This window comes from Microchirus variegatus (assembly GCF_963457635.1).
Source record: "Microchirus variegatus genome assembly, chromosome: 9".
Taxonomy (NCBI): domain Eukaryota; kingdom Metazoa; phylum Chordata; class Actinopteri; order Pleuronectiformes; family Soleidae; genus Microchirus; species Microchirus variegatus.
The window spans coordinates 3,350,218-3,373,723 of NC_139810.1; the positions used below are offsets into that span (position 1 = coordinate 3,350,218).

Sequence of the window (23,506 nt, forward strand, 5' to 3'; positions counted from 1 at the left end):
GTTTTTATCGCTGATATCTTTCGACGTCTGCTGTATCGTGACGTCGGCAAAAAAAAAAAGCGAGGCGTCGTTTTACTGCAGCGCCGTCGCCGTGGAAACTGCGAGCGGCGTCTTCACCGTCGTGTTTCAGGCAAACTGTGGGAGGAACCATGTGAGCGGACGCAGGGACGTCACTTCCTCTGGTGTCTTCACACCTCTGCTCTGCTCCTCCTTTTATCATCATCTACTTTTCACCTGTCAGGCAGAATCGCCTCCTTCTTTCCGTCCGTCCTCTTCTCCTTCCTCCTCCTCCTCCTCCTCCTCCTCCTTCATCACCTCTCCTCGCCCTCTTTGGCGGCACAGCGGTGTGTGACCTCTGGTGACCTTGGTTGAACAGCGAGGAGGCAGGAAGCGTGACACGAGCGAGAGAGAGAGAGAGTTTATTTATAACGACAAACAGTCACAAGCGGCTGAGACTTGTTTTCGTCTCACGAAACGTGAAAATATGAACATCGTGAAAGAACCCACTGACAGAATTCATACGTCCACACACAAAGAAGGCAGTGAGTCAGCGTGAAAAAAACACATTTCCCCCATTTAAAGGCAAAAGGTGTGTTGTCATGGCAACAGTATTATCCTCCGTGAAATATGGTCGTTTCAGCGTTTCAAAATAAAAGATTTGACCGTGTTGCAGCAGGTGAACGTGTGGTTGGCTTCATGACTCGTCACTTTTGAAATGGAACTGAGCCTTTATTTATGACAAACCACAAACGTTAGTGTGACATCCAGGAGGAAGCAGCCGCTGACATCATGAACACGCAGAAACTGAGGCTTTTATTGTGAAAACTGCAGACTTGTGTTTTAGCTTGAAACAGAGAGAAATTGGGACTTTTATTTTGAAAACTGTAGGGTTGTGTTTTAGCTTCAAATAGACAGAAATTGAGACTTTTATTTTGAAAACTGTAGGGTTGTATTTTAGCTTGAAATAGAGAGAAATTAAGACTTTTATTTTGAAAACTGTAGGGTTGTGTTTTAGCTCGAAACAGAGAGAAATTGGGACTTTTATTTTGAAAACTGCAGGGTGGTGTTTTAGCTTTAAAAATATGGGAGAATTTGAGACTTTTGTTTTGAAAATTGCAGCGTTGTGTTTTAGCTTCAAAAATTGAGATGTTTATTTTGAAAACTGTAGGGTTGTGTTTTATCTTGAAATAGAGGAAAGATTGGGGCTTTTGTTTTGAAAATTGCAGAGTGGTGTTTTAGCTTGAAACAGAGAGAAATTGGGACTTTTACTTTGAAAACTGCAGGGTGGTGTTTTAGCTTTAAAAAGTGAGAAATTGAGACTTTCATTTTGAAAAGTGTAGGGTTGTATTTTAGCTTGAAATAGAGAGAAATTAAGACTTTTATTTTGAAAACTGTAGGGTTGTGTTTTAGCTTGAAAAAGACAGAAATTGAGACTTTTATTTTGAAAATTGCAGAGTTGTGTTTTAGCTTGAAAAAGACAGAAATTAAGACTTTTATTTTGAATTTATGGTGGGTGAACGTGTGGTTGGAGATTTTTATTTTGAAAACTGCAATGTTGTTTTTTTTAGCATGGACAAACAGAGACTGTCTCTTTTATTTTGAAAACTACAGTGTTTAAATTAAAGAAACTGTCTCTTTTATTTTGGAAACTACTTGGATGTGATTTAGCGTGGATGAATAGAAACTGTCTTTTATTTTGAAAACTACAGGGATGTGTTTTGGCGTGGATGAACAGAAACTGTCTTTTATTTTGAAAACTGCAGTGTTGTGTTTTTAGCGTGAACAAACAGAAACTGTCTTTTATTTTGAAAACTGCATTGTTTTAGCGTGGTGATGTATTACCTTAAGAAATCGCTTGTTATTTAATTTGTCGTAAACAAACAGCAGCGACTGAGTGAACGTGATGAACTGATTATGTTTTTAATCAGATTGATTCCGCTGTGTCATGTGTTTCTTTTGCCGTGTCATGTCGGCCATCTTGACTGCAGTGAGATCACAGCTTTTATTTACTGCAGTAAACAACATTCATTTAAATGAATGTGTCAAATAAAAGCAGTGAGTTTTTGTGCTGAGTCACAGTCTGAGGCTTTTGGCTTCATGACTCGTCACTTTTGAAATGGACTTGGACTCAGTGAATTGAGCCTTTATTTTACGACTAACGGCAGAAGTTAGTGTGACGTCCAGGAGGAAGCAGCCGCTGACATCATGAACACACAGAAACTGAGACTTTTATTGTGAAATCTGTGGCAGCGTCTTTTAATGTGGATGAACAGAAACTGTGACTTTTATTTTGAAATCTGCAGACTTATGTTTAAGCTTGAAAAAAGAGAGAAATTGAGAATTTTGTTTTGAAAACAGGAGGGTTGAGTTTTAGCTTGAAAAAGAGAGAAATTGGGACTTTTATTTTGAAAACTGGAGACTTGTGTTTTTGCTTGAAAAGGAGAGACATTGAGACTTTTATTTTGAAAATGGCAGAGTTGTGTTTTTGCTTGAAAAAGAGAGAAATCAGGACTTTTATTTTGAAAATGGCAGAGTTTTGTTTTACCTTGAAAAAGACAGAACTTGAGACTTTTATTTTGAATACTGCAGACTTGTGTTTAAGCTTGAAATAGAGAGAAGTTGAGACTTTTATTTTGAAAACTGCAGGGTTGTGTTTTAGCTTGAAAAAGGAGAGAAATTGAGACTTTTATTTTGAAAACTGCAGGGTTGTGTTTTAGCTTGAAAAAAAGAACAAAATTGGGACTTTTATTTTGAAAACGGCATGGTTGTGTTTTAGCTTGAAAAAGACAGAAGTTTTTCGGGGACTTTTATTTTGAAAACTGCAGGGTTGTGTTTTAGCTTGAAAAAAATAACAAAATTGGGACTTTTATTTTGAAAACGGCATGGTTGTGTTTTAGCTTGAACAAATAACAAAATTGGGACTTTTATTTTGAAAACGGCATGGTTGTGTTTTAGCTTGAAAAAGACAGAAGTTTTTCGGGGACTTTTATTTTGAAAACTGCAGGGTTGTGTTTTAGCTTGAAAAAAAGAACAAAATTGGGACTTTTATTTTGAAAACGGCATGGTTGTGTTTTAGCTTGAAAAAATAACAAAATTGGGACTTTTATTTTGAAAACAGCATGGTTGTGTTTTAGCTTGAAAAAGACAGGTTTTTTTGGACTTTTATTTTGAAAACTGCAGGGTTGTGTTTTAGCTTGAAAAAAATAACAAAATTGGGACTTTTATTTTGAAAACGGCATGGTTGTGTTTTAGCTTGAAAAAATAACAAAATTGGGACTTTTATTTTGAAAACGGCATGGTTGTGTTTTAGCTTGAAAAAGACAGTTTTTTGGGGACTTTTATTTTGAAAACTGCAGGGTTGTGTTTTAGCTTGAAAAAAATAACAAAATTGGGACTTTTATTTTGAAAACGGCATGGTTGTGTTTTAGCTTGAAAAAGACAGAAGTTTTTTTGGGACTTTTATTTTGAAAACTGCAGGGTTGTGTTTTAGTTTGAAAAAAAGAGCAAAATTGGGACTTTTATTTTGAAAACTTCAGGGTTGTGTTAAAGCTTGAAAAAACAACAAAATTGGGACTTTTATTTTGAAAACGGCATGGTTGTGTTTTAGCTTGAAAAAAATAACAAAATTAGGACTTTTATTTTGAAAACGGCATGGTTGTGTTTTAGCTTGAAAAAGACAGAAGTTTTTTTGGGACTTTTATTTTGAAAACTGCAGACTTGTGTTTTTGCTTGAAAAAGGGTAAAAACAGTGATTTTCTCTGTGGACTTTGGTGTGGGAGAGTGAGCGGTTGTGTCACAGTGAGATAAAGTCTTTTGTCTTTTGTTTCGTGGGTAAAATATTTTCTTTCTCGCCGTCACAGAGTGAGGGAGCGTCGTTGTGAGCAGCAGCTCGACGCCTCGGGGTTTGATGCCATGTGGTGTCTGTTAGGATAACGAGCTTCACACACACACACACACACTAACACACACACACACACACACACACACACACACACACACACACACACACACACACACACACTCTCTCTCTCTGGATGAACTGTGTCTCACTAACACAAATTTCCCAGAATCCCTGTTGTGTCCTAAAGTAGAGCGCTGTGAGCCTGAAGGCAGGAGAGCTGAGAGGTTGCTGGTTCAGATCCTGAGACAATCTGTTTCCTGTTGTTTGACACACTCACCTGTTCACATCACACTGGTTTATTGATCGTGTCATTGATTGATTGATTGCTTTCCCCCAACCTGTAACCTTTAACCTGATCTTCAAAATAATGATTTACATTCTGGTCCCCACAACCTGAGTAATACACACACACACACACACACACACAAGCACACACACACACACACACACACACACACACAGGTCAGTGTGTCAGTCTGTTGTAATTAATAATGTTCTGTGATTAATTATTGAGCTCAGTAATTATATTAACACCTGCACTGCACTGTGTGTATGTGTGTGTGTGGTCTTGTACTTGCAGCATACTGAGGACCAGTGAGGGTTTTTAACCAACAAAGTGAGGTCATTTTTACGAAGTGAGGACATGCAGGTGAAAATGTGGTTGACTCGTCACTTTTGAAACAGATCTGAGTCTTTATTTATGACAAACGACAAAAGTCCTCAATTTGTTTTCAAAAACCCGTTTTCCAGCCCTGATGTTTCACACACTTTTTGCTCTGGGGCTCCACCTGCAGACATTTTATGATACTGCACCCAGTAGTTCTTTATAGATGTCATTCATGATGTAGATATTTGTAATTGTGTTGATTTATAAAGTGGAAATGCGGGTCCTCACTTTGTCAGCAAGTACAAGTGTGTGTGTGTGTGTGTGTGTGTGTGTGTGTCTCATTATTGAGCAGCAGTTTCCGCAGAGTCATCACGTTTGTAGCCACAAATAGCAGCAGACGTGGTGGTAAACATCGTTTTCTGTGACTTTAACGTCTGTTTGTTTCCTGTAGTTCTGGAATAAACCTTTACTTTTTGACACTTAGACACTTTAGGTTTAGGACGGTTCTTTGTGTTTTTACGACTGAACTGCAACCACAAACCAACAAAGAACCTGATCAGAACCCTGATCACAGGGTTTGTGAAAAACACTGGATTTTTATTCTAAGTGTGTGATGTTGCACCAAACACTTCTGCAGAGATGACCAGTGATCTTCTGAGAGAATGTTGTGTGCTGGACAAACCTCCTGAAGAACTGTTACCAGAAACCAAGACATTCTTTAAGGCCTGTAGAAGAAGCATCACCTTCAACCTTCAAAGAACCTTGTCAACCTTGACCACTAAATGAATAGACTATAGAACTACCTTTAAAACCTCTTACAGGACCTCAATAAGAGCCTCTAGAACCTCCTGACTAACCTTTACAAATCTAAATTAGGACCTTCATTACCTTCTGAAAGACTTTTAGAACCTCCTTCATGGCTATTGAAACCATTTGTAGGTTCATCGTAACTTCCTGACGGACTAATCAAACCTCATTATTATAACAATTATAACCTATTTTAAAACCTATAATCTCTCTGCTGGTGACCATTAAAATATCATCATCTCCTGTAGGAGAGGAACTTCCTTGCTGACCATGAGAACCTCTTGTAGGACTTTAATAATCTCCTGAACGACCTCTAGAACCTTCTTGGTGACCATTGAAACCTCTTGTAGGACCTTAATAATCTCCTGAACGACCTCTAGAACGTTCTTGGTGACCATTGAAACTTCTTGTAGTTAATAATCTGAACGACCTCTAGAAACTTCTTGGTGACCATTAGAACCTCTTGTAGGACCTTAATAATCTCCTGAACGACCTCTAGAACGTTCTTGGTGACCATTGAAACCTCATGTAGGACCTTAATAATCTCCTGAATGACCTCTAGAACTTTCTTGGGGAACATTGAAACCTTTTGTAGGACCTTAATAATCTCCTGAATGACCTCTAGAACTTTCTTGGGGAACATTGAAACCTTTTGTAGGACCTTAATAATCTCCTGAATGACCTCTAGAACTTTCTTGGGGAACATTGAAACCTCTTGTAGGACCTTAATAATCTCCTGAATAACCTCTAGAACTTTCTTGGGGAACATTGAAACCTCTTGTAGGACCTTAATAATCTCCTGAATGACCTCTAGAACGTTCTTGGTGACCATTGAAACCTCTTGTAGGACCTTAATAATCTCCTGAATGACCTCTAGAACGTTCTTGGTGACCATTGAAACCTCTTGTAGGACCTCCATGATGTCCTGAATGACCTCTAGAACGTTCTTGGTGACCATTAAAATCTATTTTAGGACCACCATAACCCAGCTTCAGACATAAAGAACATCTTCACTGACAAATAACGAGCACATTGACCTTGTAAACAATATTCAGAACATCTGACGTACCTCTACCTTCCCAAAAGTCAAATCTGGTTTCCTGGCATCAGGGTCATCTGAGGTGGACTGTGTGACCTCGGTGAGCTGCAGGAAGCTGTCAGTGTGGCGCTCAGTTCATAAATCAAACGCACCTCAACTTCAACTCTGCAGCTGGAGAGGAGAGTACACGACTCAGACTCACATACAGTGACACAACAAGACTGATATTAGCAACTAAGCTAAAGCTAAATCTGTGTCAGTTTGAGTCTGCGATGTCTTTAAGAACATGTTCACGTCTTTATCTTCACTGTGAGACAGACTTTTCCAACAGGAAACTGAAGTTTGTAAACCACTCACTCTCCCACACCAAAGTCCATAGAGAAAATCAGTGATTTTAGCTCACGGGGACACAGGAGCTGCTGATCTACTGCTTCCTCGTGTGGTCACTTTGTGTCACTGAGGTCAATCTGGACAAAGGATTTTAAATACAGAATTTTACAAAGAAAGACATTTAAACTTAGTGATGGAGGCAGCAGTGGATCAACAACTCCTGTGTGCTGTGATGTTAAAATCACTGATTTTCTCTATGATTTTTGGTGTGGGAGAGTGACATGCAGAATCCTGAGAGATGATGATGATGATGGTGATGATGATGATGGTGAGTGGGAGAAAACAGTTGGGAAAACACACAGTAAGTCAATTGTCTTGAGTAACATCCTCTCAGGTTTTACTGCAGCGCTTCACTGAGGATTTATGAGTGTGTGTGTGTGTGTGTGTGTGTGTGTGTGTGTGTGTGTGTGTGTGTGTGTGTGTGTGTGTGTGTGTGTGTGTGTGTGTGTGTGTGTGTGAGAGAGCGTTTCATATATCAAAGATTTTTGCGATGTAAACGTCACATCATCTTCAAGCACTGCTCTCAGATTCTCCTTCACATCACACACACACACACACGCATGCACACACACACACACACACACACACAGACACACACACGCACACACACAGTGAGTCACATGAGGGTGAGTCAGTGTGTGTGTGTGTGTGTGTGTGTTAGCTTGGCAGTGCCCACATTAGCTTCTGTGCCAACAGTGAAAAGCCTCTTTGATGATGAAGCTAATGCTAACGGTCGTCCTCTCTCTCTCTCTCTCTCTCTCTCTCTCTCTCTCTCTCTCTCTCTCTCTCTCTCTCTCTCTCTCTCTCTCTCTCTCTCTCATACACACACACACACACACACTCGTCTTCTCTTCTTTCATCAATAAGTTCATTGATCGATCGTCTGTCAATCATCGAGTCTCACTGACCTGTTCTGTTGTCACACTGGTTAGCTCTGGTTAGCTCTGGTTAGCTCTGGTTAGCTCTGGTTTGGTTTAGTCCAGTCTATCTCGATCCACTTCACAGAGTCTTTGCCTCAGTTTTGTTTTTTATATCTGGTCTGATCCAGTTTGATCTGGTTTAGTCCAGGTTCATGTGGATTATTCCAGTGTCACTGGTCGTGTTTGTCTCATTTACCTGTTTCATCCATTCTACATACACATTTATTTGAGTTCATACCGGTTTATACTGGTTTAAACTGGTTTGCACTGATTGTACTGGTTTAAACTGGCTTATACTGGTTTATTTGTTGGTTTTATTTTTCTGTTTAGATTTAGGTTAATTTTGGTTTGGTTAGTTGTAGTATGGATTTGTGTTGTACATTGTAGTTTGGTAGTTAGTTGCAGTTAGTTGTGGCATAGGTAGTGGTGTGGTATAGTTAGTTATAGGTAGTTGTAGTAAGTTGTGGTGTAGTTAGTTATGGTTAGTTGTGGTGTAGGTAGTTGTGCTGTAGTTATTTGTAGGTAGTTGTGGTCAAGTTAGTGGTGTAGTTAGTTGTAGGTAGTTGTGGTCAAGTTAGTGGTGTAGGTAGTTGTGGTGTAGTTAGTTGTAGGTAGTTGTGGTGTAGTTATTTGTAGGTAGTTAGTTGTAGGTAGTTGTGGTGTAGTTAGTGGTAGTTATTTGTGGTGTAGTTAGTGGTAGTAATTAGTGGTAGTTAGTTGTGGTGTAGTTAGTGGTAGTTGTGGTGTAGTTAGTGGTAGTTAGTTGTGGTGTAGTTAGTTGGAGGTAGTTGTTAGTGGTAGTGTAGTTAGTTGGAGGTAGTTGTTAGTGGTAGTTAGTTGTGGTGTAGTTACTTATAGGTAGTTGATGTGTAGTTAGTTGTAGGTAGTTGTGGTCAAGTTAGTGGTGTAGGTAGTTGTGGTGTAGTTAGTTGTAGGTAGTTGTGGTGTAGTTATTTGTAGGTAGTTAGTTGTAGGTAGTTGTGGTGTAGTTAGTGGTAGTTATTTGTGGTGTAGTTAGTGGTAGTAATTAGTGGTAGTTAGTTGTGGTATAGTTAGTTGTGGTGTAGTTAGTGGTAGTTGTGGTGTAGTTAGTGGTAGTTAGTTGTGGTGTAGTTAGTTGGAGGTAGTTGTTAGTGGTAGTGTAGTTAGTTGGAGGTAGTTGTTAGTGGTAGTTAGTTGTGGTGTAGTTAGTGATGTACTCATTCTCTACTGTTTTGTCCTCGTCTTCTTCGGCTGCTTCTCTTTGTTCTTTGTTCTCATCTCTCTCTTCTTCCTCTTCACTTTCCCTCCATCATATTCCGTTTCTCCTCCTCCTCTAAACTCTATACTTCCTCTTCTCCTGTTTTCTTCCTCTCCTTTTCTCCTCCTCCTCCTCTTCATCCCTCTCTTCGCCCTCATTCTTCTCCGTCTTCTCTGATCACGTTTGTTTCCACCTTCATCCCAGTGTTTTCCCTCATTGTCTTGATTTTTCACTTTATATCCATTTTGAATCAGTTTGACTGGATGTGATTGACATCAGCAGGAAGTTAACCCCCCCCCCCCTCTCTCTCTCTCTCTCTCAGTGTGGAGGGCGATCCTCAGTGTCCGGAGGCGCTCACTTTCCCTGATTCGTCCTTCAGCCATCCTCCTCCTCCTCCCTTCTATCGCTATAGCAACAGCCCCTGTTATCCCGACAGCTCTGCCTCCACCACCAGGACCTTTGGAGCCTCCCACACACACACTCAGGTACTGACACACACACACACACACAGGTACTTTCCCTCAAAAACACTCACAAAAATACAGTTGTTTATAATGAACATTTTTTTGAGAATTTAGACCCTAAAGAGTCAGTTAATAAAATCTACGTTAGATTAAGTCAACGATATCTACTGAACTTTATCTCACTGTTTCCAACAGGAAACTGAAGTTTGTAAACCACTCACTCTCCCACACCAAACCCCATAGAGAAAATCACTGATTTTAGCCCACAGGGACACAGGAGATGCTGCTCTACTGCTGCCTCTTGTGGTCACTTTGTGTCATTAAGATAAGATGGAATAAAAAATTTCCTAATGCCGAATTCATAAAGTAAGACATTTGAACTTAGTGATGGAGGCAGCAGTGGATCAACAACTCCTGAGTGCTGTTAAATGGTTGTGATGTTAAAATCACTGATTTTCTCTATGTGGTTTGGTGTGGGAGAGTGAGTGGTTTACAAACTTCAGTTTCCTGTTGGAAAACCATTAAAAAAAACAGCCTAATACGAGAAATCTAAATATATTCTGCTTCCACGCTGTATTTAAAGGTATATTTCCACTTTTAGACAGACTTTTCCTATTGGAAACTGAAGTTTGTAAACCACTCACTCTCCCACACCAAAGTCCAGAGAGAAAATCAGTGATTTTAACATCACAGAGACACAGCAGTTGTTGATCCACTGCTGCCTCCATCACTACTTTGTTTGACATAATTGAGGAGGATCATTTGATAAATTAGACTGAGCAGATGTGAAAGTGTACATTTATCAGTCTCTCCTGGAAATAAATACAGATGAATGCTAAATTCTCTCTCTCTCCTCAGGGCAGCTCTCCCATCTCTCCCCCCAGCCCGGCCAGCCTCGCCTGGGCTCAGCGCAGTCGACATCAGCCAGCCAGCCTGGCGCTACGCAAGCAAGAGGAGGAGGAGAGCAAACGCTGCAAAGCTCTATCTGATAGCTATGAGCTCTCTACAGACCTCCAGGACAAGAAGGTACGGCACAAAACACCCTGCGGTTTCCTGTTCCACTTTTATATTTCACGAATAAAAAGGTTGTGTCGGGTGCGTCCGACAGGTGGAGATGCTGGAGAGGAAGTACGGCGGCCCGTTTGTGTCGCGGCGGGCGGCGAGGACGATCCAGACGGCGTTCAGGCAGTACCGCATGAACAAGAACTTTGAGAGGCTTCGCAGCTCGGCCTCCGAGAGCAGGATGACCAGACGCATCATCCTGTCCAACATGAGGATGCAGGTACACACACACACACACACACAGAAATCAAACTATATTCTGCTAGCTTTCTGTATTTAAAGGTATATTTCCACTTTATCTTCACTGTTAGACAGACTTTTCCAACAGGAAACTGAAGTTTGTAAACCACTCACTCTCCCACACCAAACCCCATAGAGAAAATCAGTGATTTTAACATCACAGAGACACAGGAGTTCACAGGAGTTGTTGATCAACTGCTGCCTCCATCACTAAGTTCAAATGTCTTATTTCGTCAAATTCGGCTTTTGAATAACTTTCTTCACATTGACCTCAGTGACACAAAGTGACCACACGAGGCAGCAGTAGACCAGCAGCTCCTCTGTCCCCGCGAGCTAAAATCACTGATTTTCTCTATGGGGTTTGGTGTGATGGAGAAAACTATTTCTACCCTATCTTAAGAACACGTTCACGTCTTTATCTTCACTGTTAGACAGACTTTTCCAAAAGGAGACTGAAGTTCGTAAACCACTCACTCTCCCACGCCAAAGTCCAAAGACCTGGAGCCGTAACGTCGTTACCCTCCGACATCGTTGTACGATAAAAACGCAGCTTCAGACCGAGTGTCGGTCAACGTCTTCTCTCGTGTTTGTTTTTTCGTTTAGCAGTGCGGCTAATCCCCAACTAGTTCAGCTAGCGGGTTAGCATGGTTCTTGTGTCCGTGTTTGAACCTGGAGTGACCTCTGACCTCATTTGAATCACTTTCTTCCGATTGACCTCAGTGACACAAAGTGACCACACGAGGGCAGCAGTAGACCAGCAGCTCCTGTGTCCCCGCGAGCTAAAATCACTGATTTTCTCTGTGGACTTTGGTGTGGGAGAGTGAGTGGTTTACTGTATAAATAAACGTTAAAGGTGCCATATGTAAGAATGTGGCCAAAAACGGTTACTACATTCAAATTCAAAATACAGAGGTCTTTTAGGTTTTGTTTTCTGACGTAACTGGCAACCAGTGGTTGCACGGCAGCGGAGACTCTACTGACTCCAATGATTGGTAGATGGCGGTAGGTGGCGCCACATGTCAAAACATGATTTCAAAACATAAACATGATTTGCAGTCTGCATAAGATTTTTTTTAATGCAAATATTTTGTCTGTACTGTTGTTGTTGGTGAGTTCAGTTTGTTATATGAACATTATTCTTGAGTCTCTGTGACATATTAGAAGGATTTTATGGCCAGTTGCTTTAGATTTACTACATAATGCACCTTTAACTTCACTACCCAGAATGCATTGCAGTGTTTTACAGAACAAAGATGGCGCCGAAAAAAGCAGCGAAATGAGTACGATAGAAATGAAGTATTGTCTTTGTTATAAAAACTTGTGTTTTGTGTGTGTGTGTGTGTGTGTGTGTGTGTGTGTGTGTGTGTGTGTGTGTGTGTGTGTGTGTGTGTGTGTGTGTGTTTTGGGTCCAGTACTCATTCGATGAGCGTCCGCCGCAGTGTCAAGGGTTAGCAGGTCAGCAGGGATCTGAGGACGCAGGAGACATGGACGACTCCTTCAACAAGCAGGTGAAGAAAAAACTTTATTTGTAGATTAAACTTTGACAAATTCAAGTCTTCAGCTCACGCCACCGCGTTTTATTTGCGGTGGACAGGTCACGTCTTTGGCCGACTCCATGGACGACTCCCTCACCTGTCAGTCTGGACGAGAGGACTCGCAGGAAGCAGGGGGTGAAGGCGAGGACGACGAGGACGAGGAGGACGAGGGGGACGAGGAGGAGGAGGAGGAAGAGGAGGAGGAGGACGACGAGGAGGAAGACGAGGAGGACGACTACAGGCAGTGCGCGTGGCGCAACGCCAGCGCGGCGTCCCGACGCTCCGCGGGCCGGATGGGAGGAGTCGGGGGAGGAGTCGTGGGCGGCGGCGCGAGCCGACACGAGGACAGCACCGCCACCTCCTTCAGTGACGTCACCCTCTACATGGACGACGGCTGCCTCCCGTCCTCGCCGCTGTCCCGCCCGCCGTCCTCGCCGCTGTCCCGCCCCGCCTCCAGCTCCGACACCGAGTACTGGGGGGGAGGAGGAGGCGGAGGAGGAGGAGGAGGAGGTGGGAGGGAGGACAGCAGGGAGACGGAGGGAGGCAGCAACGCCAGCCGGAGGAGCAGCACGCCCTGTACGGAGTGTCGGGGGGAGTACAGAGGGAGGGCGGGGGGTGGAGGAGGAGGAGGAGGAGGGGGCGGAGGTCACCTCCCCGTCCTCACCATTGAACCGCCCAGTGACAGCTCAGTGGACATGAGTGACAGGTGAGGACGACCAATCACAGAGCTTCTACACACTTGTTATTTTAACTGTAAAAACACAATATTTACTCTACCGTTCAAAAGTTTGGGCTCACCTATACAATTTTTGTTGTGTTTTCCATTTAAAGTCAGACTTTTATTCATCAAAAGAGTTGCAAAATGAATAGAAAATATAGTCAAGACATTGACAAGATTAGAAATAATGATTTTTATTCAAAATAATCAATTTGCCCTTTCATCAAAAAACCAGCAAAACAGTTTTCAGCTGTGCTAACATCATTGCACAAAGGTTTTCTAATCGTCCAATAGCCTTCTGACGCCATTAGCAAACACAATGTACCATTAGAACAGTGGAAATGGGCCTCTATACACCTATGTACATATTCTATTAAAAACCAGACGTTTGCAGCTAGAATAGTCGTTTACCACATCATTTAAAGGGGACAAATTATGCAAAATGAACTTTTTAATCATTTTAATACTTATATTTTGGACTCTGGAGGAGATAAAACACGTGAAGTTGAGCGGAATTCTGCGAAGTGTTCTATTCTTGCACAGTGCAGCACAGAGTTCTACACAAACTTCCAGCCTCAGAGGATTTACATTTTTGACACACTCCAGGTCAAAGGTCGTCAAAGGGACTGTGACGGGGAGTCTTGAAGAAGCTATTTTTAAACACTGTTAAAACAATGTTTTGATAATGAGTAGCAGTGCATCCACCGTTCCAGAGGGGGGAGCTGTGCTTCTGAGAGCGGGTGTGCTAATTATGTCACTTCCGGGTATTGGCCAATCACAAGACAGTTGGGAAGGCTCTACGCTGGCTGGCCAATCACAACACACTCTGTCTTCTGGGTGTAAAATTTATGTCTGAAATATTGCGGCTGGGAAACAGCGTCAGAAAAGAGAGATTTCTATGGGCTCGTTTACAGCAACTAGGAGGTCTTTGACCATAGAAAACAAGTTAATGTATGTAAGTAGACCTCCATAACTCACATATATTTGCAACAGGACCACTCTATGTGACCTTTAACAGTTCTAAGTGACCCCCAAACTTTGAACGGTAGTGTAAATATGAACTGTTATTGTTCACATGTGCAGGTCAGAGCGAGGCTCTATCGGACGCCTGGTTTACGAGCAGGAGCCGTCAGGGGTGGAGCGCGGAGGAGAGCGAGACGACATGACGGGTGACGGCGAGGGCGAGAGTGAAGACGATGAAAGAGGAGGAGGTGAGGGAGGGAGCAGCGAGGCCGACTCGCCTCAAGGAACCATCAAACACAAACCAAACGGCCGCTCGGTCGCCACCGCGCAGGGACAAACGCGCAGCCCCGCCAACGTCCCGCTGCCGGTCCCCTCCGCCCGGACCCTGCCCTCACACCCGCTCCAACACCAGCACCAGCACCCTCACCCACACCCTCACCCCTCGCCCATCCCCCACCTCCCCACCATCCTCCACCATCACCCACAGTACAGCCAGCCACACATCATGCACATGCACCACGGACACGCGGGCGTCCCGTACATCCAGCACGCGCACCACTTTGCCCAGCACCACTACCACCACCTGCACCACCAGCACCACCACCTGCCGCACTCTTACCCAGAACCCCCCTCTTCTCCACTGCCCTCGCCCGTGCCACCGCTCACGCCTCTCTCCCCCCTGCCGCCGTCGCTCACGCCCTCGCCGCTGTCGTCCTCCTCGTCTCTGGCTCTGCACAACATGGAGGCTCTTCAGCAGCAGCAGCAGCAGCAGCACCTCGCCCACCACCAGCACCTCCACCACCACCACCACCACCACCTACTCTGCTCGGACGGAGACAACGAGAGCGTCAACTCCACCACCACAAACTCCAACGACGACACCACCGTCAACAACTGCAGCTCCGGCTCGTCGTCGCGCGACAGCCTGCGCGAGCCGATGGGCGGAGCCACTCTGGGGAAGCAGACCTATCAGAGAGAGAGCCGGCACAGCTGGGACTCGCCCGCCTTCAACAACGACGTGGTGCAGCGGCGGCAGTACCGCATCGGACTCAACCTCTTCAACAAGTAAGTCTGGCACGGGACAGTTAGAAGAGCTGGTCCTTCATGGGCCAAGGCCTCCTGCAGTGATCTGGGAGGGTATGAGTCTCCCTCCTCCCCCTCAAGCTATGTTGTCCTGTCCAGTAAAGGCGATAAAGCCCCAAAAACAGAGCAGAATATCAGTATTCGTCGATATTTGCTTTAAAATGTATTATCAGATATTGGCCAACATGCCTAGATCCCTGATATGACGAAAGGCCCATCCCATCCGTTCATCTTCTACCACGATCCACCACAAGAGGGCTGTGGGTTGGTGTTGTGCCAATCTCAGCTGACATAGGGCGATGGGCGGGTCACACCCTGGACAGGTCGCCAGTCCATCGCAGACATAAAAACAAACAACCGTTCACTCTCACACTCACGGTTAAATTAGAGCGACCAATCGACCTAATCCACAAGCCGGAGAACCCGGAGAAACCCAACGCACTCACAGGGAGAACATGTGAAACTCCATGCAGAAAGGCCCTTATTCCGGGTCAAACAACTACACCAACTGTGTGGCCATGCTAAAGGGCCATTTATGCTAAAATTTTGTCCGTTAGTTCCAAACTCTTTCTCCGTCACTACCCTACATACCTCTGTGCGTTTTTGTGTTGATATGGACTTTTATGTAATACCTCTTCTAGAGGGCAGTGTCGAGTACCAAGTTGCAGGCATCAGCAAACACCATTTGTGACCTTTGAAGAGATTTTGGTGTGCCTGATTGCAAGAGTTTTCTGGCTGTAGGGACAAGCTAGCAAACGCCATTTTTTTCAACGCTCGCATAGACTCTTCTTCGTTTCCGCGACTGAATGGACCGTTGACTGTTATACTGCCCCCATGATTTCAGGTGGTATGGCTCCGTTTCGTCCGTCATTGTGCACCTCGCAGGGGGAGCGAGGTGCACAATCCGTCACCGTCTTTTGCACAAAGGCCTAGACATCAAGCAAATGAAACAACGCGATGAAACTGTTGGACCCAATTTGAAAAGAAAATCAAAGCAGTTTTGTTTTGGCTACAGGAAGCCAGAGAAGGGGATCCAGTACCTGATCGAGAGAGGTTTTGTGTCGGACACACCGGTCGGCATCGCCAGGTTCATCCTGGAGAGGAAGGGACTGAGCAGGCAGATGATCGGGGAGTTCCTGGGCAGTCGACAGCAGTTCAACAAGGACGTGCTGGAGTGAGTACGAGGCCGTCGCATGACTTATTTATGTTCTCAGGAGGAGGCTGAAGATGAAGGATCTTCCTCTCTGACAGTTGAGTGGAGCAGGTGTAGTTGATTTCCTCCTTCTCTCTCTCGTCTGTAGCTGCGTCCTGGATGAGATGGATTTCTCTGGGATGGATCTTGACGACGCGCTGAGGAAGTTCCAGGCTCAGATCAAAGTTCAGGGTGAAGCTCAGCGGGTGGAGCGGCTGGTGGAGGCCTTCAGGTGACAAACTGCACCAGATTCAGCCTCATCAGTCCAGTCTGTGATGTTTCCTTCATTCACTGGTTCACCTCTCTCTCTCTCTCTGTGTCTGTAGTCAGAGGTACTGTGTTTGTAACCCGGTGCTGATCCGGCAGTTCCAGAATCCAGACACCATCTTCATCTTGGCCTTTGCCATCATCCTCCTCAACACAGACATGTACAGCCCCAACGTGAAGCCGGAGAGGAAGATGAAGCTGGAGGACTTCATCAAGAACCTGCGAGGTCAGCAGTCCATTATCGTCTGTTATTATAAAACAGGCCCAGATTAAACCTCACGCTGAGGTCCAGTGACTTCTGTAAGAACTGACCATGACGAGATATTAAACTTGTTTTCTTTGTAAACGCTCCTCTCCTCAGATCAACATGATTTCATTGACTGGTCAAAACTGATCGATATCTGAAACACCAATTTAACCTCAGGTGTTTCTGCCAAGGAATCAACCAATTAACCAATTAGTCAATTAACCAGTCAGTCAACCGGTTGACCAGTGAATTGGATTATTGATTGTTTGGTTAACTGGTTGGTTGGTTAATTGGCTAGTCAATTAACTAGTCAGTCAGTCAACCAACCAAATAACCAGTCAGCCAGTCAACCAACCAAGTAGCCAGTCAGTCAACCAACCAACCAATGAACCAGTCAGTCAGTCAACCAACCAATTAACCACTCAGTCAGTCAGTCAACCAACCAACCAATGAACCAGTCAGTCAGTCAACCAACCAACCAACCAATTAACCACTCAGTCAGTCAGTCAACCAACCAACCAATGAACCAGTCAGTCAGTCAACCAACCAACCAAACAATTAATCAACCAGTCAGTCAGTCAACCAACCAACCAATGAACCAGTCAGTCAGTCAGTCAACCAACCAACCAATTAATTAACCAGTCAGTCAGTCAGTCAGTCAAGTAGCCAGTCAGTCAGTCAACCAACCAAATAACCAGTCAGCCAGTCAACCAACCAAGTAGCCAGTCAGTCAACCAACCAACCAATTAATTAACCAGTCAGTCAGTCAACCAATCAACCAAACAATTAATCAACCAGTCAGTCAGTCAACCAACCAACCAGTCAGTCAGTCAGTCAGTCAACCAACCAATTAACCAACCAGTCAGTTAGTCAATCAACCAACCAACCAACCAACCAGTCAACCAACCAATGAACCAGTCAGTCAGTCAACCAACCAACCAATTAACGAACCAGTCAGTAAACCAATCTTTTCATTCAATGCAACACAGCATTTTGTTCAAACTTGACTGAAATCTGCCGTTTCACCACTAGATGCCACTAAAGATGCCACATCAGACTGGACGCTCATTGCTTTTGTGTGTGTGTGTGTGTGTGTGTCTTTCTTCAGGTGTTGATAACGGTCAGGACATCCCCAGAGACCTGCTGGTGTCCATTTACGGAAGAATCCAGAAGTGGGAGCTGAGGACCAACGATGACCACGTGTCACAGGTTCAGGCGGTGGAGAGGATGGTGGTCGGCAAGAAGCCGGTGAGGAAAATCAACGTTTTATCAAAAAATACAGCACTTCTAATTAGGAGTTATTGTAGCTGTGAAACCTTTGTAAAAACAAACATGTGTGTGTGTGTGTGTGTGTGTGTGTGTGTGTGTGTGTGTGTGTGTGTGTGTGTGTGTGTGTGTGTGTGTGTAGGTGCTCTCGCTGCCTCACCGCAGACTCGTCTGTTGCTGTCAGTTGTTCGAGGTTCCAGATCCGAACCGAGCTCAGAGGAGCAGCGTCCACCAGAGGGAGGTGTTTCTGTTCAACGACCTGCTGATGGTACGACAACCAGTTTGTTAAATCTATGTCAGTTTAAGTCTACGAAACTGAAGTTTGTAAACCACTCACTCTCCCACACCAAACCCCATAGAGAAAATCAGTGTTTTTAGCTTCGCGGGGACACAGGAGCTGCTGGTCTACTGCTGCCTCGTGTGGTCACTTTGTGTCACTGAGGTCAATCTGAACAAAGTTTTTCAAAAGCTGAATTCACAAAATAAGAAGAAATATTTGAAGTTAGTGATGGAGGCAGCAGTGGATCAACAACTCCTGTGTGCTGTGATGCTAAAATCACAGATTTTCTTTATGGACTTTGGTGTGGGAAAGTGAGTGGTTTACAAACTTCAGTTTCCTGTTGGAAAAGTCCGTCTAAAAGTGAAGATAAAGACGTGAACATGTTTGTAAGATATCATTAACTTAAACTGACATTGTTTTTTTTTTTTTTTTTTCATTGTGTCGCTAGCTACTGGCAGCCATTTTGTTTTCACCGAGCGTGAGATTCAGTGTCTCAGGCTGCAACGTAGGCGATAAATGTGCTAAAATGCTAATATGGCATTAAAAAAAGACTCATGCAGAATGATAGGATAAGTTATTGGGGACTGATGCTAATATTAGCAGCTAGCATCAGAGGTGACACAGCAGCTCCTGTGTCCACAAGCTAAAATCACTGATTTTCTCTATGGACTGTTCCCCTTTAAAGGTGATATATAAATGTATATACATATACATATACATATACATATATATATACATATATATATATGTATATATATATATATATATGTATATATATATACATATATATATGTATATATATACATATATATATGTATATATACGTATATATATATATATACGTATATATATGTCTTTAAAAACCACACAGAGGTCATATCAAGGTCAAAACAACATCGTGAATCCAGATTCCGTGTTAATTTAAGTCGAGAACTTTGTCGACGTCACGGTAAAAAAAAAAACACGCTCAGACTGAGACGACGATGTCACGCGAGATATAAATAAAATTGACTTGAGGAGAAAATGGAGCAGAGATTTAAAAATAACCACCCGAGGATTTCACACCTTTAAATGTAAAGAAGGAAAGGAAACGTGGACGTCATGGAGCGTCCTCTCCTCTTTTGTCTCCTTCACTCTCTCTCTCTTTCCTCGTCTTCCTCAGGTGACAAAGATCTTCCAGAAGAAGAAGTCTTCAGTGACGTACAGTTTCAGACAATCCTTCCCCCTGGTGGACATGCAGGTCCACACCTTCCAGAACACCTGTAAGTTCTCTCTCTCTATTCTGCTTTCTCCATCCGTCTCATCGTCTGTTAGTTTCATTTTTTTATTTCTTTTCTCCTGCTCATCTGTCTATTTTTACACCACAGGCAGCAGACACTGAAAATACACACACACACACACACACACACACACACCTTTGTTTGCGATGCATCACATAATGTCCTTATTGTCAAATTGAACTTATTTACATTTATAAATGTGACTTTTAAGAAGTCTTTTAAGAAGAAGACACTGCCATCTAGTGACTCTTTTTGGTAACTGCAGAGATGATGAGATACCATTTTTAAGCTCATGACAGAAACAATAGTTGAAGATTAAAAGATCCTAAAAGTTTACAAACTTTTCCAACAGGAAACTGAAGTTTGTAAAACCACTCACTCTCCCACACCAAAGTCCATCGAGAAAATCAGTGATTTTAGCTCACATAGACACAGGAGCTGCTGGTCCACTGCTGCCTCGTGTGGTCACTTTGTGTCACTGAGGTCAATCTGAACAAAGGATTTCAAACACTGAAGTGACAAAATAAGACATTTGAAGTTAGTGATGGAGGCAGCAGTGGATCAACAACTGTGTGCTGTGATGTTAAAATCACTGGTTTTCTCTATGGACTTTGGTGTGGGAGAGTGAGTGGTTTACAAACTTCAGTTTCCTGTTGGAAAAGTCTGTTTAACAGTGAGTTAAAGTTTGTTATTTTGAAGAGGAACAAACGGAACACAAACAGGATGGATTGACTGAATACGGAGGAGCAGCTGTGAGATGCGTTCAAGGAACACCGTAACTTTCATCAACAAAACTCCTGGAGCTGTGAAATCACTGTCACTGGCAATAAAGTCGTCATCAGCTCATTAAAAAAGTGTGTAAACACACGTTATTTGTTGCACTAATCAATAAATGCCCGGTGCTAACTGACAAATTGCATAATTTTCTATATCTATATGAATTTTGTTATCACAGATTATCCTGGAAAACTGTGATGTAAATTTTAAGCCTGGATCGCCCACGTTTAATACTCACACAGATACATATAGGTGCATCCACCCACACACACACACACACACACACACACACACACACACACACACACACACACACACACACACACACACACACACAGACAGTGACTGTGCTGATGAATCATATGGGACAATCTGTCCTGGTCACAGTCATCATCACAGTCTGCCAAGTCCTGTTCAGCTGCACCTGCACAAGCAGAACTGTCAGCAAGTAACACAACAACAACAACAACAACACAACAACACAACAGCCTCATGATCACAAAGTAACAAAGTACTCTGTTACTGTACTTCAGTACAAAAACTCACAGAGCTGTGCTTTACTTTGTTATTTATATTTATTTTACTATCAAATAAAACCAGATGAAGAAGAAGAGTTGCAACGTGGGCTTAAGTGTCTTTGCTCAAGGGCACACAGACGAGCAGAACCCACAACCTTCCAGTTCCTTCCTCGCTCACTCACTCACTCACTCATTCACTCTCTCGCTCACACACTCGCTCAATCACTCATTCACTCGGTCACCCATACTCTCTCTCACTCACTCGTTCACTCTCTCACTCATTCACTCACTCACTCACTCATTCACTCTCTCACTCATTCATTCTCTCACTCATTCACTCGCTCACTCACTCATTCACTCTCTCACTCATTCACTCTCTCACTCATTCACTCTCTCACTCACACACTCTCTCACTCATTCACTCATTCACACACTGCAACATGGGCTGAAGTGCCAGGAATTGAACCCACAACCTTCCAGTTGAAAGACACCATGGCTCAATCCTAACTCCTTCCTTTTTAAATATGTGTGTCTGTGTGTGTGTGTGTGTGTGTGTGTGTGTGTGTGTGTGTGTGTGTGTGTGTTGCCACCCCCTGGCAAACCACCTTTTTTGTGCGGACCTTATGTCAAAGTTTGAGAATAGAGGTCCTCATAGACCCTCATAGAAAACCCAGAAGTGTGTGTGTGTGTGTTCACATTAGCTACATTTGAGGACTTCGACTCATGACCTGTCACTTTTTTTCAGACTACCCTCACGGCATCAGACTGACATCTGCGAATCCCGGCGGAGAGAGGAAGGTGCTGATCGTCTTCACGGCTCCGAGTCAACAGGACCGAGCGCGATTCACCTCCGACCTCCGAGAGAGCATCGCAGAAGTCCAGGAGATGGAGAAGTACAGGGTGGAGTGTGAGTGTCAACAATAACAACAACAACAACAACGTCTTTAATAACACAGTTATTTTCAGCTCAAGTCAACGTCCATTAAAACCATCTCCGTCCCTGCAGCGGAGCTCGAGAAGCAGAAGGGCGTCATGCGTCCTGGCGTGTTGACGGGGGGAGGACCGGGAGGCGGCGGCATCTCGGGGGGCGGGGCCAACATGGCCGGCGGGCCTGCGAAGAGCGAGGTGCTGAACGGCACCCTGGGTAGGCCGAGCCTCGACGACACGTACGCGTCGGTGGACGGACTGAAACGCACGGCGCTCAGCTCCTCCCTGAGAGACCTGTCAGAGACAGGTGAGCGGGTCACACCACTGTGAGGTCATAGGTCACACCGCTGTGAGGTCATAGGGCACACTGCTGTGAGGTTATAGGTCACGCCGCTGTGAGGTCATAGGTCACACCGCTGTGAGGTCATAGGGAACACCGCTGTGAGGTCATAGGTCACACTGCTGTGAGGTCATAGGTCACGCCTCTGTGAGGTTATAGGTCACGCCGCTGTGAGGTCATAGGTCACACCGCTGTGAGGTCATAGGGCACACCGCTGTGAGGTCATAGGTCACGCCGCTGTGAGGTCATAGGTCACGCCGCTGTGAGGTCATAGGGCACACCGCTGTCAGGTCATAGGTCACACTGCTGTGAGGTCATAGGTCACACTGCTGTGAGGTCATAGGTCACGCCTCTGTGAGGTTATAGGTCACGCCGCTGTGAGGTCATAGGTCACGCCGCTGTGAGGTCATAGGTCACGCCGCTGTGAGGTCATAGGTCACACTGCTGTGAGGTCATAAGTCACACCGCTGTCAGGTCATAGGTCACACTGCTGTGAGGTCATAGGTCACACTGCTGTGAGGTCATAGGTCCCACCGCTGTGAGGTCATAGGTCACACCGGTGGACATGTGACCTGTGAGGTCATAGGTCACACCGCTGTGTGGTCATAGGTCACACCGCTGTGAGGTCATAGGTCACACAGCTGTGAGGTCATAGGTCACACCGCTGTGAGGTCATAGGTCACACCGCTGTGAGCTGTGAGGTCATAGGTCACACTGCTGTGAGGTCATAGGTCACGCCTGCAGGTTTTTAATCACAACACGACATACATTTGCTGTGCTTTTACGCAGCAGGTGAAAGAGGAAAAACTGAAATATGAGTCACTCGGTGTCGTGCTGTGATGTTCTATCTCCACCTGTAGGACATTAACAGGAACTGCAGCTACTGCCCAAAATCAGTTGGTCATTTTCAGCAAATTCAAGTGAAATAAGAATTTTTAAATTCAGAATCAAATCACAAATGAATTATGAAGAAATCTTTGTAAATAAGTAAATTTACTTCACTTTACAGAGGCTCACTCAATGAAAACTGATTTTTATTATTATTATATTGATATTTTAAGAATATGTTCTATACGTATCTTAATCTTACTGTTACACAGACTTTTCCAACAGGAAACTGCAATATCAATAAATAACATGCGTTTGTCGTTTAATGAAATTGGAACAATTTCATATTGAACTAATTTTGGTTGTGTTTGTGTGACAGGGAAGCGAGGTCGCAGGAACAGCGTGGGATCACTGGACAGTACCATTGAAGTAAGTGTGGGGGTGGGCGGAGCTGAAAGCATGCAATAAATGACCCTCCCTGACACCATGTGGCGCCCCCTGCTGACTCACTGCACGTTTGTTTCATCAGTGGTGAGGTTGAACACGTTTTTGCTTCATGTTGCTTCTGATCCAGTTTCACAACTAAATCGTTACATTTTAAGTAGTGCTGGGCAC

General features: G+C 44.0%; 1 protein-coding gene across 1 annotated transcript in view; it reads left to right on the forward strand.

The window, feature by feature from the left end:
* LOC310931827 (IQ motif and SEC7 domain-containing protein 2-like) overlaps positions 1-23,506 on the forward strand; it is a gene marked incomplete at both ends in the record, with an annotated part of 62,117 nt that overhangs the window by 37,150 nt on the left and 1,461 nt on the right. The window contains 15 exons of the mRNA XM_083895064.1: positions 9,227-9,389; positions 10,227-10,394; positions 10,477-10,650; positions 12,083-12,178; positions 12,265-12,911; positions 14,007-14,951; positions 15,985-16,143; positions 16,271-16,393; positions 16,488-16,654; positions 17,784-17,923; positions 18,084-18,209; positions 19,384-19,483; positions 21,542-21,703; positions 21,803-22,030; positions 23,271-23,320. Coding sequence (XP_083751190.1) covers positions 9,227-9,389; positions 10,227-10,394; positions 10,477-10,650; positions 12,083-12,178; positions 12,265-12,911; positions 14,007-14,951; positions 15,985-16,143; positions 16,271-16,393; positions 16,488-16,654; positions 17,784-17,923; positions 18,084-18,209; positions 19,384-19,483; positions 21,542-21,703; positions 21,803-22,030; positions 23,271-23,320 — 3,448 coding nt within the window. The remainder of the gene's footprint in view (positions 1-9,226; positions 9,390-10,226; positions 10,395-10,476; positions 10,651-12,082; positions 12,179-12,264; positions 12,912-14,006; positions 14,952-15,984; positions 16,144-16,270; positions 16,394-16,487; positions 16,655-17,783; positions 17,924-18,083; positions 18,210-19,383; positions 19,484-21,541; positions 21,704-21,802; positions 22,031-23,270; positions 23,321-23,506) is intronic.